Here is a 19400-nt window from a genome sequence, read left to right on the forward strand (position 1 = left end):
TTAATTCACTCATTTCAGCTGCCTCAGTGAGTAATACTGGTTGCTATGTGATTAATTTTAACAGACTTGATCAATGAGTTTTACTTAATATAGTTAAATTGATTGTCCCATGATCCAATTTGACTAGGGTACAGAGAGTGCTTTGATTTAGCAGAAATATTTAGAGGCTAATTTTCTGAGGTAAATTCAACTTGGGAACTCTAAAAGTCCCATTACTCCTTTTTTTCAGTGACTGAGTATCCATATAGGGAGGTAGCATAGTATAGAAGGAAGTTCACATTGGAGTCAGAGGACATAGCTTCAAATCCTGCCTCAGATGCTTATTCCCTATCTGATGTTGGACAAGCCACTAAATTTTCCTCAGCTTTAGTTTTCTTATTTCTAAAAAGAGAATGGTGGACTAGGTGACCTATATGGTTCCTTCCAGATCTAATACTGCAAATATATCTCCGAGTAGAACAACAGGAGGAATATGGGTTCTGAAGCTCTAGGGTATTGGTTCAGATCCTATCTCTTATATTTGCTTGTATGACCTTGGACAAATCTTCTAACCTTCTAAACCTCAGTTTCCTCATCTATAAAATGAAGGGGTTGAACTAGAGAGTTTTTGCCATTACTTCAGCTCTATAATCATGATTTTATTGCCTCTTACACCTACCTATATATACTCAAGAAAAATTCCACATAATATGAACCTTCATGAATCCCAACTTTGGGGATGAATAGGTGTCTCAGTGGATAGAATCAGTCACACCTGGAGGTTGTCTCAGACACTTCCTAGCTGTGTGATCCTAGGCAAGTCACTTAGCTCCCATTGCCTAGCCCTTGCTGTTCTCTTGCCTTAAAAATCAATACTTAGTGTCTATTTTAAGCCTGGTAGCTAGTGGGGGAATCCCAACCATTTGAGTTCTGGTTTCCACTATGTAGATCCAATGGGAATCATGGTGTGCTTTTTTCCCCACTCTTAGAGATGGCCGATTAGCACCAGGAGATGAGCTGTTGGCACTTAATGGACAATTTCCTAAGGAACTCTCCAGCCAGGAATCGAAATCTCTCATTCAGTCAGCAACGGGCTTGGTCAATTTAGGGATTGCTAAAGAGGTAAGCAGAGGGATTATAGATCCACAGTACAATAATTTAAAACCGAGACTTCTGGGTCTCAGGGGAAAATGAGGGAAAATCTGTTTGGAGGCATTCCCTTCTGCTCCCACCTCAACAACAATCTGTCCCCTTTACCAATGACAAAACCTCAGTTCATGTAGTCAACTTTTGTTCTGAAAGATGGAATAGAAGACTTTTGTGTCTGTGGAAAGTATAAAACTGTTGAACTGTTAGCTGGGATGCTGCACGCAGTCTTTGATGTATGGCTATTCCACCAAGAGCACTTTTTCCATGAGTGCAACCAAGCATCCCTCTGAGTCAAGGACAAACATTTTGCTCCATTAGGGATTGTTCTTTTGAATCATTTTCTGACGTAATAAATTCAGGAGGAGCAGAGAGACTTAGTGACTTAGACACATTTATCATTTAGCTCAAACTTATAGGACTTACTTTAATCTAAAGAATAAATTCAGAATTCTGAGCTAGAAGAATCCTATAGATCATTTTTATTTGAAAGAAGAAACTGAAGCCCAAAGAATACCAAATGCTTTGCCCCAAGTCACACAGCTAATTGGCAGCAGAAGTGAACACATGTTTCTTCCCAATGTGATGATTTTTTTAACTAAGGGATGATGCCTCTTTATGCATAAAAGATATTGTGCTGAGGACAATTTTTAAAAAATAAGAAATAAGACTTTTTGGAGTCATAGTCAAGGGAAAGCAGATTTTCTCTTATTCTTCTACCTTATCTCCCTGCCTAGGGCCTATGTGACCAAAATAGGGTAATCTAGTGAAAGAATAGTAGTCATGGAATCAGAATACCTGAGCTCATGTCTCAGCTTTGCTACTAAGCAGTTGTGTGATCCTGAAAAAGTTCTTGGATCTTTCTAAGCATTAGTTTTCTCATCTATAAAATGGTCCTCATAATATTTGTGCTTCTAGGGGTATGCTTTTATGCACACTATAATATAAACTTATTAGTCTTGGCCAGTGTTTCTTTGAGGCAGCTGGCTATGCCCTATCTACTTACCCCAAATAGAGGTGTCAAAAACCTCCTGTATATTATATTGAAGCTTATAAACTTTCAGGAGACATAGTTTGAGCTTATTTTGTTTCTCACTCCAATTCACAATAAAATGTGACTTTTATTTCCCATAGAAACTAGGTACTAAGATAATTTATATCATGACTATATCTCCACAGGTAAAGTGTAGCACTGCAAAATTATCCAGATAATTTAAATATCATTGACCAGTCTTTGCCACTTTGAGGCCTATGGGATAGTTCTGACCTAGTGGGCACCTGCAACCAATTTGTAGTTTGACCTCAAGGGAGGGTAAGAGTTTTATAAGCTCTGTTCCAACCTATGCCCCCAATTCTATAGTTTCCTAGAGTGGCATCTAGTCTGGGGCCAATCAGCCTTTGGCCTAGGTCACTGACATCCAGAGGGGTGGCTTTCTTCCATGTTCAGAACAAGAGGCTTTCTTCAATGTGTCAGCCTTGTGGAGACCACCATCTTATGTCACATAGGATCCTTTTACATTACCTACACCCAATTTCAGTAGCCTAGTGACTTGGAGATCAATTCTGTCCTTTGATGGGCTCCATTCCCAGAGTCCCTGGACTGTGCAGTGGTAACACTTCCAATTCCCTCACCTTGTCCCATAGAACCACTTTCTTGGAGTTGCCTTCTTCCCTCCATCTCCAAATCTTACGGATGCAATAGCTGCTCTTTTTGGATGACAGTCCATACTCTTTCCTAGTGCAAGTGCCCCTGCTATTAGACAGTTCTCTGTGTTGCCATTTATTTCATATCTTCTTCATTAATAGACTCTCTCTGTGCCCCAAAGGATAGCAGTATTAGTCATGACTCTATAACCTCTATAGACTTTAGTTTTCTCAACTATAAAATTAGAGAATTGGTCTAAATGGTCCCCAAAATTCTGTCTAGCTTTATATCAATGATCTTTTCATCTCATCTTCCTACCTTTTCCACCTCCTGAGTGCTTAAGGCAAATGCAAATTGATTATCTATGGGTCCTATTTTTAGACTGGCTCCTCAATATTGAGAAGATAAGATTTTTTTTTACCTTAAAGACCCATAGGCACATGTACATGGGTTACTCTTATGTGACGCATTGAGTATGTTGGTAAAATCCACATTTAGAAATGATCTTTAACAGTGACAATGCAGAATCATAAAGAAGAAATTCCTTTTCCCTTTACTATGGAGTTTTGTTTACAGATTATATGGTAATGTTTTCAATGTCTATGATATGATATTCCTTTTGCTCTTCAAACTATTTTGAAAATTTTGCTTAGTACAATGCCCAACATATGGTAGGGGCTTAATAAATGTTTATTGATTGATTAAAACCTACACTTTAAAACAAACTTGTCATTAACGCAGAAAGAAGCTTAAAAAACCTTTTAATTATCTCAATTTACTTCATAACCATTAGGGGAAAAATGTTAAGGAAATTCTGCAAGCAAGGCCAATCCTAGCACGACAAATTGCCAAGTCTCATTTTCCTAGTTTGTTTTTACTCCTGGTAGGTAAGGATACAAGTAGCAGTTGAAATCCAGACTCCTTATTTACTCACACAAGCTATTACTTATATTGGAAGAAGTGGAACAAGGGAATATTTATTTATAGGAGTGGTGTTGAAAGGAGCCCTGAATTCTAACAGCAGTAGCAATATTTTGTACTTGGAATCAGAAAGACTTGTATTTGAATTCCATTTTTGACATTTATTAGCTGTGTTAACCAAGCTCAAGTCACTCAAACTCTCCCTAAGTCTCAGTTTCTACATCTGTAAAATAAAGAAATACTACATATTACATACACATATATAAATGTATATTAAACGGTATACTAGGATGTAAGCTTCTTGAGGCCAGGAGCCTCCCCACCCCAAATACTCAACATCTGGCACAGTGCCTTGAATTTAGTAGCCATAATAAATTTTTGTTGGACTGATTAAATGAGGTATTTGATCCTTAAGCACTTAATCTTTATTGATTGATTGATAGGAAAGGGCTTTTTTGCAAGCTTTAAAGCACAATGTGATGGTCAGTTTATTGTTAGTCTTTTCTCTGCCACTAACTAAATATTATTTTGAGTAATTTATTTTACATTTCCCTTGGGCAAGTTATTGAACCTTTCTTAGCCTCACTTTACTCATTTGAAAAACGAAGGAGTTAGTCAAGGTCAATAGTGTCAAACACAAATGTAAATGGTGGCTACATGTTTCTATATAATGATATTTTTAGACACATTGAATCAGGAAGACACACATTAATGTTATCTCTTTTATTTTATTTATTCTATTTATTTTTGAAAAATATTTCCCAATTATATTTCATTCTGATTTAGGCCACACTGGATCTGGGAGTCTTAATCTTTGTTTTGGTGTCATCAACTCCTTTAGCAATATGTAGAATCTATGGGCTCCATAATAGGTTTAAATTCATAAACTGTGAAACAAAGTTATCAGATTAAAAAAAATGTTCCTAGATCCCCACTTCCCCTCTCTATGAGTTAAGAATATCTAGTCTATAGCTTTTGAATTCCCATCTAGTCCTATAGAAAATAAGCCCATGATCCTATGATTTTTGCAACTCAGGTTTCTGATCTCCGAAAAGAGAGTTTTGAACCAGTTGATGTCTAGAGTCTCTTCCACCTCTAAAATTCTATGATTATATAATTTTATTTACACAGGAACCATGGACTGACCCCAGGAAATTCCTATAAGGAATCAATATGTTGAAAGACAAATTCTGAACATGGTTCTAAAAATCATCTTTGGTGAATTAATCCTCTAAGCCTTTTAAAAACAGATTCTCTTTTTAAGATTTCATAAAACTGGAGTTTGGTCTAAGTGAATGGATCATTTTGTTTGAAATGGTAGTGCCACCTGGTGCCAAAAAAGTAAAGTGATTCCCTAGTTCTCCAGTCCTTCAAACTCTAGCATTCATATTAATCCACATGGTAAAGTGCTGGGGTCATTTCTGAAGAGAAAAAAAAAAATTCATAGACTTAGAGATGGTCAAACCTGGGATCACCTAGTTGTATTCTTTTATTTTAGGGTAGGGAATGAGAAGAGCTTTTAGTGGGTCACTATAGGAACAAGTGAAAATACTGTAAATTCATAGGAAAAACAAGATTAAGATTATAGCTACGTGATGTAGTGGATAGTGTGCTGGACTTGGAATCACAAGTTAAAATACCATCTGAGACATTTACTAGCTGTGTAACTCTAGGCAAGTTACTAAATCTCTGCCAGCCTCAGTTTCCTTATCTGAAAAAAAAGGATAATAGCACCTACCTCACAGGGTTATTGTGAAGATTAAATTATATGCACAATAACACACCTACATACATATATAACTTTTCAACTTTGAAATGTTCTACAAATGCTAACTATTTGTCTTCTGGCTTCATTTTCTGCTTCTGAAAAGACATGGCTAAGAGCATGTAATAAGGATAATTATAAATATACCTGTGACGAGTAGGTAGCATATTAGGCTTGGAATCATGAAAACTCATCATGAATTCAAATCTAGTGTCAGATACTTAACTAGCTATATAACCCTGGACAAGTCACTTAACCCTGTTTGCCTCAGTTGCTCATCTGTAAAATGATCTGGAGAAGGAAATGGTAAACTATTCTAAGAGTCTGCCAAGGAAATCCCAAATAGGTCACAAAGAGTCAGACATGACTGAAAGGACTCAACCACTGTCCTCCCTCTCTCTACATATATATATCTTATACCACAACCACTGTATATATGCATATATATATACATATATAGAGATATATATATACGTACACACACATGCACAGTAGGGTCTCATTTTATATGATCTCAAGGATGCTCAATTAGCAATTAAAAAAATAAAGGCAGAAAATATGTAAAATAAAAAAAAATTAATTACATGCTAAATCTCTGCCATTTCCCCGAGTGACATAAAATTTCACAACAGTTTACCCAATCAAACACATTCTTTTTTCTGAGAAGCAGTAGCGTGAGTCATTACATTGTTTCAACCCAGACATTAGCTCCTGCATTAGTCTTTGTCCAGGGTTCTTGCCTGTAACAAGTCCTGTCTGCGTCAGAGCAGTGTTTCATTAATGCTATTTAGTTATTAATAACGACCCCAAAGTCGGAAAGTAGTAATGCTGGGAGCTCTGATAAGTCTAAGAAAAGTTACAAAGTGCCTAGGTAAAGTCTGAATGATAAATGTTCATTGAATGATAGGGTTCGTTATTATGTGCATTTTTCAACTTATACTTGGAATGTACTGATCGTGTAAAATGAGGTCCTACTGGGTATGTGTATCTGTGTGAGTCTAAACATAAATATATATACATATATATGTGTATATATATATACACATACACACACACACACACATACACAGTGATGTAAAGTTATATCAAAGCAAGTTGCCCGCAAAGTCTTGGTTTAGTGGAAAGAACATAGTATTTAAAGTTGCTGGGGTGAAGTGGAGTGGCGTCTGTTCAAAACCATGCTCTGACATTTACTAAATTTGTGATCTTGAATCTTTGAATCTTTCTAGTCCTCAGTTTCCTCATATGTCAAATGAGAGGGTTGGACAACATGGTCATTATGATGTCTTCTCACTGTCAGTCTGTGGGTCTATGTGCTAAAGTAGGAAACTGAGGCTTGGAGAGTTTAACCTGACCACTTCATGAACATACAGTTTGTCAATAGTGCAAACACAATGTCTTACATACTTAGGCATCAATTAAGTCTTTTTTGAAATGGATTTGAATCCCCCACCAAAAAGGAAGGAATTTGACTTTATGACTTTACAAATGCCTTGAAAATGACAGGATTCTAAAGATTCCTGTTCTAATGCTCTTTTTAAAAAGTAAATGTGCTTGGCTAGTTTTCTTTTTCAAACTCAGCTCTACAGATATTTCTTAAGGGCAAGGTCCCATATGTGGTAGGCTTTGAAGATACAAAAATGAAAAACTGTAGGATTCCTGCTCTCAAAAGGATTAGAGTATAATAGATCATCTCTAAGTATAAGGATATTCATTGACATCTTCTCAGAAAGGACCCAAGCTTTGAATTGTTGGTATAAACAATACTGACTTCTTGACGGATCCATCGTCTCGTCTTGTTTCTAATGGCACACTTTATGATAAAGCTAATAGGACAAAAATCTTGTTCTAACCAATTGGTTGACATGATATTGGGACTCTTTTGTAGGAAACCTCAGCAGCTACCTCTAAAGAAAAGCCCAGCAAAGTGGATGCCCAAAATAATAGTTTCCTGCACTCCAAAACCACTGGCCAGAGGACTCGAAGTAATTCAACAAGTAAGTGTCTCTTTAAATATCTTTGATAACTACAGAGTAACTAGGGGTTTCCTTCAAGGTGCTAACATTTAGTAGAGGCAAGCACTCCAAAGTGGTTCTCTGTGCTCCACAGTACAGTTCTGGCTTTTAACCCCCGCCCCTCAAAGACCTTTCCTTCCCAAGGGTCTGATCACTATCATATTCATCTCTCAGAAGCTTTAATCTGATTTGATGGACTGTTTACATTATGTTATTGAGGCTGGCAATAGGTGTCAGATACAGCTAAGTAGCAGAGTGGATAGAGTACCAGATCTGGAGTCAAAAAAACCTGACTGTGGGACCCTAAACAAGTCACTTAATCTCTATTAGTCTCAGTGTTCTCAACTATAAAATGAAGATAATAAGAATACCTACCTCCCAGGGCTATTGTGAGAATTAAATGAGATATTTGTAAAGCACTTAGCTGCCTTCTTCTGGGGACTCAGAGCATGAGTGAAAGCTAGCATCCATAACTGGGGCAGTGCAGTGTCAGTGCCTGTGCATGCTGACTTCCCCTGCAACAGCCTCAAGGTCTTTGTCTCCTCCAGTTCTTCTCACTTAAGATTCCCCATGTGTCAGAATTCCTGTGTAAGGCTCTGAGTGGTGATATTGGTCAGGCCTATACAACTGTGGCTAACTTGGGTTGGGGCTAAAATATTCAGTACAAATGATTCTATGGACATCTTTATAGTAGATGCCTTACAAGAGTGAAACAACTAGGTCCTTGCCCCACAGAGTTTATAAAGGTTATGTTATTAACTGTGAATCTATCTATCTATCTATCTATCTATCTATCTATCTATCTATCTATCTATCTATCCATCCATCCATCCATCCATCCATCCATCCATCTATCTATCTATCTATCTATCTATCTATCTATCTATCTATCTATCTATCTATCTATCTATCTATCCATCTATCTATCTATCTATCTATCTATCTATCTATCTATCTATCTATCTATCTATCTATCTCTGCCTATCTAACATGGATAGTAGAAAACTGGGAATAAAAGGACTTGGGTTTTAGTTCTAGCGTTGAAAAGTCAGTTTAATTTGCTGAACCTTAATTTCCCCATACATAAAATGTGGAAGTTTCATTAAATAAGTTCTAAAGTCCCTTTATGATCTAGTATTCTTAAAGTCAGTAGATGTGGTTTCAAGTCCCATTTTTTGCCACCGACCTTAGGTGATGATGGGAAAGTTGCTCTAACTCAGTTTCCCTAGCTGCAAATAGGGATTTAAACACTTGTATTAATGCCTCACAGAATAGCTAGCTATATAAATTTGAGCTGGTGTTTTTTGTTACCTAATCTTTTAGTTCCATCTCATTTAACTATGGCTTTTATAGACATGACTGGGCATCATGCCATTGAAAGTCCAGTAATCATGTTGATTATCTATTTCTTTTTGGACGGGTGGTATATTAAGCCAATTATAAAAGTCATAATTCTTGTTTTGAAGAAAATCTTAACTTCATGTATGCAATATTTAAAATAGAACCTTCTATCTTCTGCAAACACACTTGATAATTGATATTTGTGGTCACTGATACAACATGACATAGTGGACAGAATACTAGGTTTGGACTCAGAAAAGCTGGGTTCAAGTCCCACTGCTACACCAGCTGTGTGACCATAGGCAACTTATTTAACTTCTTAGTCTCAGATAACCTAATCTGCAAAATGCTAGTAACTGGCTTTATATTACCTATCTCCTAGGCTTGTTGAGAAACATTGAGAAAAAATGCCTTGTAAAATTAAAAATCCATTATTAAGTGTGAGTAATGATTCAATCAAAAGGTGGAAAAAGGAAAGTTAGTCCTGTCTTCACAATCTAGTGAGGTACTTAAGTTAGTGTTAACTCAGGATAGACAATAGAGTAAATAATTCTCTTTCATGCTTCACAATCTGGTGAGGGATTAAGGAGGAGCACTTAAATTATTGTTAACCAAAGTGTTAACTCAAAATAGACAAAGGGAATAAAGATTCCCTTTCTCAAGTGTAAACTCCGAGAGAACAAAGAATTCTCTTTTTCAGGGGGCAGTGTCTGTGGGATCCAGCTCTCATCTTTTGAGGGTATAAACTCTTATTAAAGGATTCACAAGTTTCTGACTGATTGAGTTAAAAGGGTGGAGCTCTCTAAGTAAGTGACTTGTGAATTCTCTTGATGGCTAACAAAGTGTTAAGTAGAGGTTCCTTGATTGATTAACTCAAAATAGACAAAGAGGATAAATAATTCCCTTTCATTTACTGATTTTCATTTTTAAAAAAGGAAAGGAAAAAGAGTATAGAGCCTATAAAACAGAGGTCAGCAAATTTCCCTGAGATTCCGCACATTTTTTTTTTAACATTGGACATCTATTTATGATTCTCTTTGAAACTTTGGCTGTATAGTGGTTTTAATTGTGGAGTCTTAAGTAGGCATTTTCATACCCTCCACAAATACCATAAACCATGGCTAAGGCCAAGCTGCAGGAAGCTGACACTCAGTTGGGGATGCAGGGATTGGGGATGGGATATGACTCCATGGCACAGAGTCAAAGATCTGAAGACTTTAGAGGTTAGTGCTGGGAGGTAGTTGAGGGAAAAGAGTAACAAGAAGAGAGGACTGGTGGGGTAGGGGTTGTGTGTGCAGTGGACGAGGGAAAGACCTGACATTTCATAGCTTTTTATTTTATCTTGCTAACTAGGTGCTAAGGTGTTTTGCTTCTAGTGTTACATCAGAACCCTCTAAATTTGTTGCTCTGGAGCAAAGCCATGGCAGCCTGGCCTTAAGGCTCTATTTAAATGCCACTAAAAAAAAAGATGGAAAGGAAGTTGTACTTTCTTGCATACATAATCACATGTAATTGCAGGGTTCCTTATTCCTCTGAAAGCAATGTTTCCTCTCTTTCTCTTTTTCTCTCTCTCAATGCTTGGTTTTGCAATATACAAAAGGAACCATTTTCCAAAGGGGAAAAAAAAGCCTTAGATGTATTTAATTAAAAATTTTCTAATAATGTTAATGATGATGATAAGCTAGTACTTACGTAGCATTTTAATGTTTGACGCCTCTTTACAAGTATTTTATTTTATCCTTAGAACAATGCTGATAAGTTGTTTTATTATTATCCCCATTTTACAAATAAAAATCTGACACAAATAGAGGTTGAGTGATTTGGCCAGGGTCACAGAGCTATAAAGATCTCAAATTTTCTGAACTCTAGATACAGTGCTCTATTCCCTGCACCACCTCATTGCCTTTTTTTAAATGGCATTTTCGTTCCACTTGGGTTAGTGCTCAGGAAGGAGAAAAGGACACGGTAACAACTTTGTTGTTGTATTTTATATTTAGTTGTGTCTGACTCTTTGTGAATCCATTTAGGGATTATTTTTTTTTTTTGCCAAGATCCTGCACTAGTTTTCCATTTCCTTTTCTATCACTTTTTACAGATAAGGAAACTGAGGTCAATAGGGGTAAGTAGCTTGCCCAGGATCACACATCAAAACAAGTACCTGAGATTGGATTTGAACTTAGGTCCTCCTGACACCAGAGCTGTGCACTCTGTCTATTGTACAACCTAGTTGCCTTAGAATTGCATCAGAAATAACACTGTCCATAATGTTTTTAAATGTCTTATGTATATTTGAATTTATAAAATTATTTTTTTCTTTCCATTGCCATGTCTTAAAGTAGATATAGATGTTTGATACAGCTACTTTATTGGACTGAAAGTTAAAAGACCTCATTCTTCCATTTACTGTAGGACTTTACTCATTACAAAATTCTCTGAGTCTCCATTTTATAATCTGCAAAATAGACATAATGCAACTTTATCTCCTTGCCTTTTAAGAAAGCACTTTCTAAATTGTTAAATACTGTATAAATGTGAACCTTTACCCCTTAACAATTTTAACTCTTCAGTCATGAAATTGAATTAACTTCGAGAGATCTTTAATGCCATAAAACTAATCATCTAACTTGAGGGAACAATTTGGTCAGAGCCTTTTGTACAAATGGTGCCCCAGAAACAATTATAGAACAGTTTACATTTACATAGAAATCTAGAATAAGGACAGGAAATGGAGAATTCAGTGGGTCACTTCAAAGGGACAGTGACAAGAGTTGCCTCAATGTTTACATTAACAGTCATGAATCTGAGTAAGCTGCTAAAAGGTAAAACCAAGCTAGGTAGCACAGTAGATAGAATGCCAGGCCTGGAGTAGAGAGGACCTGGATTCAAATTTAGCCTCAGATACTTCCTAGCTGTGTGACCCTGGAAAAGTCACTTAACTCTAATTGCCTAGTTCTTATCACTCCTTTGCCTTGGAATCAATACTATTATTATGATTCTAAGACAGAAGATGAGGATTTTTGTTTTGTTTTGTTTTTTAAGAAAAGAAGAAGACTACTGAGGGAATTGCCTGAAGCATAGAGATGTTCTTTGACTTAGCTAGGGTCATATAGCTAACAAATATCAAGACTTTGCTGCCTCGATAGCCACTGACTTTTAAGTCTTTTAGACTTTAGTGATTTAAGGGAGAAAGTTTGAAAAGGTAAATCTTTGAAGACTGTGTCTTTGTTTCTATTTGTATATTTTGCTTTCCTGGATAGAATGTGTCTAACACATAGTAGGCCCTTAATAAATGCTTGTTCATGGGTTGATTCTAGAATTCAATGAAAAATATGCCCCCTTTTCTATGAGCTAATGGCCCTTTTCTGTGGGTGGAGGAAACACCAAAATAATCACTAATGTAGTGAAAGCAACCAGAAACACTGAAATTACCTTGAGCAAAGGCAGTAGAAATGACCCGAGTGGAAAAATGTGACCTGGTTTTGAAAACAATTTCTCATTTCCTGATAGAAGGTGCTTCAGGATATTTTCAACTGTGGTCCTTCACATGAATCGTGTCATCCCACAACTATTCCATCATTCTAAATGGTTTGTCTGTTGTTTCCGGTAATCTGAATTAATTGATTCATCTCCTGTCTCCTGAAATCTGTTTTCTTTTCTTTTACTGAAGCTGACAGGGATAAATGAAGATAGATTTCTAGCTAGGAAGGGCTGAGACCAATTGAATGTTCAAGGAAACCTTCCCATTGACAATCCTTTGAGGAAGGACCACAGATCCTATAACAACGCCTGATGTTTGTATAAGCCTTTTCACCGTGTACAAAGGGATTTTCATACATGTCATCTCAGGTGGTCCTTAAGATATGTCTGTAGAGGTAAGCAGGGTAGACATTGTTATCATCTTCCTTTTGCACAGAAGGAAAGGGAAGTTTGGAGAAGCGATTTGTCTCAGGTTATATGACTAGTAAGTGATGAAGCTGGAAGGAAAACCTAGCACCTCTTTCCATTACACAAGTAGATGTTCATAGACATTCATCAATAGATGTTCATCAATATTCTTAGAAAAAAATTTTGACATTAATATCTTTTAAAGCTATAAAGCTATATAAAGATATATATATATACATATATATATATATATCTCATACCATGTGCACATTAATGTATAAAAGGCTTTATAACTGTATACTGTGGTTTTTTTTTAAGGAGATTTTCTTCAACAAAAACATGTAGTTTTTTCTTGACTTGGTAGATTTTTTTTAAACTTTTATTTTCCATCTTAGAATCAATATTGTGTATTGGTTCTAAGGCAGAAGAGTGGTAAGGGCTAGGCAATGGGGGTTAAGTGACTTGCCCAGGGTCACACAGCTGGGAAGTGTCTGAGGCCAGATTTAGACCTCCTCTCTCTAGACATGGCTCTTAACCCACTGAGTCACCCAGCTGCCCCCTTGGTAAATGTTTTAAAGATGTCTGACTCAACTATTTTTGACTGTGTTTCCAGGCATTCTTATTTAGCCTTGTATTTTAGTCTACAAATAAAAAATGTAAAGGTCATGAAGGTATCAAAGATAAACTGAACTTATGTATTTTATGTAGAAATTAAAGATTTTTCAACACTTCTAATATTTTTCTATCTGCCCCCTTCAATCATCTAAGCAAAAAGCAATTCTGAACTTCATCCCTCTTCTATGCCCGTCCTCCAAGACTGGAATGTATTCCTTCTGAGCTTACCTCTATCTCAAAGACTCCCTCTCTTATTTCAGGACTCGTACTTGATGACTGATGAGCTGTGTGTGGTTTATTGTAACTATATAACCTTTGACATATCAACAGAGTTGTCTGTGATGAACAATTTCAATAGAGTTGAGCACAGGGTACCAACTTAAACTGTTACAGTGTGCCATGCTAGAAGGAACACTGAAATTAGAATATAAGGAGAAATCCTGATTTCTAGTTTTGACTCTGTTAAATTCCTCTCTCTTGGCTTCAGTTTCTTCATCTGAAAAAATAAAGGACTGGATTAGATTTCTAGGGTCCTACCTCACCTCTAGAATCTAGGAATATGCATAGAGATTCAATTGGAGAGAGAAAAACATATATATCCATAGGGATGTATAAAATGCATATAAAATGATTTGGGAGGAAAGGAGAGTATTAGAAGGCAAGTGGGGGATACAGTGAATAGAGTGCTGGGGTTGCATTCAGGAATACTTAAGTTCAAATCCAGTCTCAGACTCTTACTAAGTGTGTGCCCCTGGGCAAGTAATTTAATCCTGTTGGCCTCAGTTTCTTCATCTGTAAAATGAGTTGGAAAAGGAAGTGGCAAACTACTCCAGTATTTTTGCCAAGAAAACCTCAAATGGAAAGAGCTATGTGAATCATGAAGAGTAAAATGAGCAGATCCAAGAGAACATATAGCAACAAAAATATTGTTTGGAGAATGACTTGTGGGGCAGCTGGGTAGCTCAGTGGAGTGAGAGTCAGGCCTAGAGACAGGAGGTCCTAGGTTCAAACCCGGCCTCAGCCACTTCCCAGCTGTGTGACCCTGGGCAAGTCACTTGACCCCCATTGCCCACCCTTACCAATCTTCCACCTATGAGACAATACACCGAAGTACAAGGGTTTAAAAAAAAAAAAAAGAATGACTTGTTCACCTCCAGAGAAAGAACTGATAAATAGAAATACACAAGACATAGTTTTATATATACATATATCTTTTTGTCAAATGATGCCTTCTCTGATGGGGGGAGGAGAGGGAAGGAAGAAGTTAGCTAGATGTTTTAGTATAAAAAACAAACAAATAAATGCATTTTTAAAAAGAAGCTGGAGAAAGGATGAAGAAAGGATTCCTATAGAAAATAGTGCTTGGTTTGAGTCTTGAAGGAAATTCAGAATTCTAGAAGGTGTGTGTGGGGGGGTGGGGCTTGTTCCTAGAACTGGGCTAAGTTAGAGTCTGTTTTTCTTCCAGTTAGGCCAACATCATAACTTTAAACGAGCCTAGGGGAATTTAGAGTTTGGGTGGAGGGCTGGCCATATCCAGAAGCACCGTTTGTTATTTCTCTGACTTTTCTGGCTTCTTTCTTTTGCCATTCCCAATTGGGTACAGGGATCTGGCTATGACACTATTTAAAAAGTGATGGAAAGCCAGAAACAACCATACACCTGGAATGAACTGACTTCTGGAAGCTTGCAGACTTTGTAAGTGTATCCAGACTCTGTCACAGCCTTGCTGGTGGCCTGCTCATCTTAGGCAAGGTTGCTCCTATTCTGGCTTCAGTATTTATGACACCCAGATAGATTAAGAACCACCATCCCCCAGTCCTTCTAGCTAAGAAAATGAGGTTGTCTTGTCTTGAATTTCTTTTTTTTCTATTGCTTAGGCAATGTATGGGATGGTGAAAAGCAACATAACCCTGACCTCATTGGTGAGGGGAACTGAATGCCATTGTTAGATTTGGACATTGTGGCTTTAGTGACTAAACTGATGCTCTCTATCACCTTGACCCCCAGAAAGGTGGATAATGAACTGGTCTCTGTTCTACACCTGATATACTTTGTTCTTTTTAAAAATAGCCAGGCCATGGATATTTTCTCTCATAGACCTTTGAGCATAAATCTTTTTTTAAAGACAAGGTTGTATTTCAGTCTCACAAATATGTATTTATCCCCAAATGAAGTTATGTTCTAGCCATGGAAAATATTTTACAAAAGAAATCATTCATACCTAGTACCGTATTTGTTCAGCTTCACTTATTCTATGCAAACTATCATTACTTATTTTTCTAATAAATGTAATAAATTCTAATAAAATTGGAAGGTGCCTTTGAGGTCTTGTAGTCCAATAACACTTCCCTCACCCACTATCTCTTCCTTCTACATGGCCATTCAACTTAATGCATCTCCAATAAGTCAGTAAGTCACTGCAATGGTGGCTTTACAAACCTAACCCCAATTCACTGCAAAACCTATTATTTTCTTTAGTCAAGCAGAACATCTAAGCAGCAGACTTGTAGACAGGAGGCATATTATATATTTGTTTATAAATGTGGGTATTTATACAACAAAAGGTTCACCTGGGCCAAGGAGCAGTTCTTGTCCTCTTTTACTAATGGGATGCCAGCTCCGAGTTCATGAGGCTGGGGTGCATGTCTAGAGGAGCCTGGCTTAGAAAGAGAAAGATCAAGCTCTTTTCTCTACTTACTGCCTCTTTATGTTCCTACCCTAGAGCTATGGGAAAAATGGTTTAAAGATTAGGTTTGGCTCATGTCGAAGGTATCTCAAAAAGGAAATAGAAACATAACTAGTGTAGAGTGATGTTTTGGTATTTGTTATTCAGTTATTCAAACATCTTTGACTTCATGGCCCCCTGGCCTTTGAAGTTTTCTTGGCAAAAAGAGACTCATACTTGCACTAGATAGAATACCAGGCCTGGAGTCAGGAAGACTTGAGTTCAAATTTAGCCTCAGAAACTTATTAGCTATGTGACCTTGGTCAAATCACTTAGCCTTCGTCAGCCTCAGATATGTCAACCATAAAATGGAGATAATGGTAGCATTTTTAATAGTTATAGATAACTTTATTGACCTATTTGACATGAGCTCTAATGAATGAAAAATCATTATATCTTGATAAAAAGTAATATAGACAATGAAACTGTAAGGAATTAAATTAAGGGTTTGACTAAATACGTGAGAATAGTAAAATAATATAGTGGTTGCCAACTTAAAATATCATAACTCAAGTCAAAATGACTTTTAATAGCTTTTATTTACAAAAAGGGTGGAAAGAGTGAAAGAAGAGAAATACAAAAAGAAGGTAGAGAAGATGTCTACCCTATCACACAAAATATTGCTCCAGTGCTTGGCTCAGCCCAGGAGGGCTTGTTAACCTTTGACTGGAGGACCCACATAGCCTCCTCCAAGAAGGGAAGGTCTCTCTGAAACTAATCTCTCTCCAGACACCAGGAAAGGAAGGGCAGCTACTCACTCACCCAAGAGGCAGTCCTAGTCCCAAGTTACCTCCAAGAGGGAAGTCATCAGTTGAAGATGACTACCAAAGCTGACTTGCAGAAGACTCTCTCTAGACAAAGAGATTCAGGGGTTTTATAGTGACTTCTTATCCCTTCCTCCACTTCACAGGGGCCACTCACAGCTTCCAAATTGCCTAGCACTGCCCAGGGGGGCAGTGTCCGTGGGATCCACTTCTCACCTCTGAAGGAGTTAACTCCTATCATAGGCCTCTGAAGGTGTCAACCTTTTATCATAGGCTTCTGAAGGTATCAGCTGTTATCATAGGATTCACAAGTTTCTGAGTTATCACCCACTTTAGGAAATGACTTGCAAACACTCTTAGTATTAAGTAGGGGTGCTTTGAGTTCTGGAGTTATCACTCATTTTAGCAAGTGACTTGCAAATTCTCTTACTTGATAGCTAACAAAATGTTAACTAAAAATAGACAAAGAGAATAAAGAATTCCCTTTCACAAAACAACAATAATAATACTAAATGTATATGCACCACTTGACGTAGCATCCACATTTCTTTTATCCAGATTTCTAAAGAAGTGTACATGAGTCGTAGGAGGAAATAAGATAATAATACTATTCTAGTTGGGGATCTCAATCTTCCTCTTTCAGAACTAGATAAACTCAACCAAAAAAATAAACAAGAAAGAAACTGTAAGGATTAAATTTAATGGTTGGACAGTAATTTTCTGAAATTATATGGTCACCAATATTATATCTCAAGTCAGAAATTTATTTACATATATTTATAAAATAGAGAGGAAACAATAGAGAAATGTGAAGAGATTAGAGGTTATCTATCCTATCAACCTAAATGTTTACTCCAGGTCTGCTTAAACCAGGCAGAGATTAGTTAGCTCTCAACCAGGAAGGCTGGTGGTGAGTAACCATGAGGCCTCCTCCAAGATGGAAGCTAGTCTCTTAGGAAACTAGGTAAGGAGTCATTCTTTCACTCACCCAATGAAGTAGTCCAGGAGTCAGAGTCTAAATTGAAGCCAAGCTCCAAGCCCACAATCCAAGCTGCAGTCTCCAGTGAAACTCCTTCAAAGACTATCTCCTGAAAACACTCTCTTCAGACTATCTTCTCAAACACAATCTTCTCTGAGGGAGTTCAGAGCTTGCTTTTATGGTGATTTCTTGTCCCTTCCCCTTTTCACAGAGGCCAATCACAGTTTCCAAATTGTCTAGAACAGCCCAGGGGGCAGTGTCTGTGGGATCAACCTTCTCACCTTCTGAAGGTTAAGTTCTCATCAAAAGGCTTCATAACTAAGGGTCTGAATTTTCTAAATCTCACCTAGTACTAAGTAGGGTATACTTAAGTTAGTGTTAACCATAGTGTTAACTCAAAATAGACAAAGAATTCCCTTTTACAAAACTAAGGAGTTAAATGGAATTTTAGAAAAGTTTAAAATAGACCTCTGGAGAAAACTGAATAGAATAGAAAGAAATACACCTTTTTCTCAGTAGTATAAGTACATTCACAAGAATGGGTCATATAATAGGGCATAAAAACCTCACAACTAAATGCAGAACAACAGAAATATTAAATTCATCCTTTTTAGACTATAATACGATTAAAAATTACATTCAACAAAAGCCAGCAGGAAGAAAGGCTAAAAATTAATTGGAAATTAAATAATCTTATTCTAATAAATGAAAAGTCATTTTAGGAACTTTTATGAGTTGCTTGACATGGAAAGTCTCAAATTGTAATTATCATCAGCATCCTTATACTGGTTACTCCTGGGGCATATATTGAGAAATCCATGGGTGATTTCTTCATTTGAAGAGTACAGAGAGAAGCAAGGATAAAGAGATCCACAAAAAGCAATTTTGGGTGGATTGTAGATTAGAGTTCTGTCTATAGCATTGTAAAATGATATCTGTCCCCTTTCATAATCCAAGAAAGTGCCCAATTTGTGTATAGGTGAGCTAACATGAATATCATCATATGAATTCCAGAAGTCAAAGTCATTTCTAAATTGAAAGCCTATCGAGGTATGCTCAAGCCATAACAAGACTTGCCTCTTCTTGTTGTCAGATATTTTACAGATGCCTACTCGCCAATGAATCTCATCTTTTACCTCTACTTCCCAGTAGTGTTTTCCTGAGATGAAACTCTGGATAGCTAAGACAGCAATGGGGAAGTCAAATTGTTCTGAATATTTATCTTAATCACAACAGCTGACAGTAGGCAAGGCCTGTGGAACACTAACATATCTTACACTCTTCAAATCATTGGACATGATGAGATGAGAATTGGCAGTCTCAAGATCCAGAGTTAAATCCCTCTGGAAGGTCATCAGCATTTCTGTCATGCCAGGGATGGAGAATTTGGCCCATCTGGGGGAAGCAACCACTGGTTCTTGAAAGATTAACTATTCCTTCTTTCCCAAAACACCTCTTGCATCCTTGAGCATTTTAATGAAAGGCTTGTCAAAATTGTTCTCTACTTCTAATATTGCCATTTGCAGATCATGGATTAGTTGGGACAATCCAGCCTTGCTCTCTTCAAACTTTGCCATGTTGTCTATTGTTTCCTGGTTCAGTCTCTGGAGATGTATCTGT

The 19400-nt window shown here is 37.1% G+C and overlaps 1 protein-coding gene across 1 annotated transcript in view; it reads left to right on the forward strand.

Annotated features, from left to right (window-relative positions):
* Nucleotides 1–19400, forward strand: part of IL16 (interleukin 16) — a 168749-nt gene that overhangs the window by 86432 nt on the left and 62917 nt on the right. Inside the window, exons 4-5 of the mRNA XM_044662513.1 lie at nt 969–1101; nt 7345–7453. Of these exons, the coding sequence (XP_044518448.1) occupies nt 969–1101; nt 7345–7453 (242 nt within the window). The remainder of the gene's footprint in view (nt 1–968; nt 1102–7344; nt 7454–19400) is intronic.

This window comes from Gracilinanus agilis, chromosome 2 (assembly GCF_016433145.1).
Source record: "Gracilinanus agilis isolate LMUSP501 chromosome 2, AgileGrace, whole genome shotgun sequence".
NCBI classification, from domain to species: domain Eukaryota; kingdom Metazoa; phylum Chordata; class Mammalia; order Didelphimorphia; family Didelphidae; genus Gracilinanus; species Gracilinanus agilis.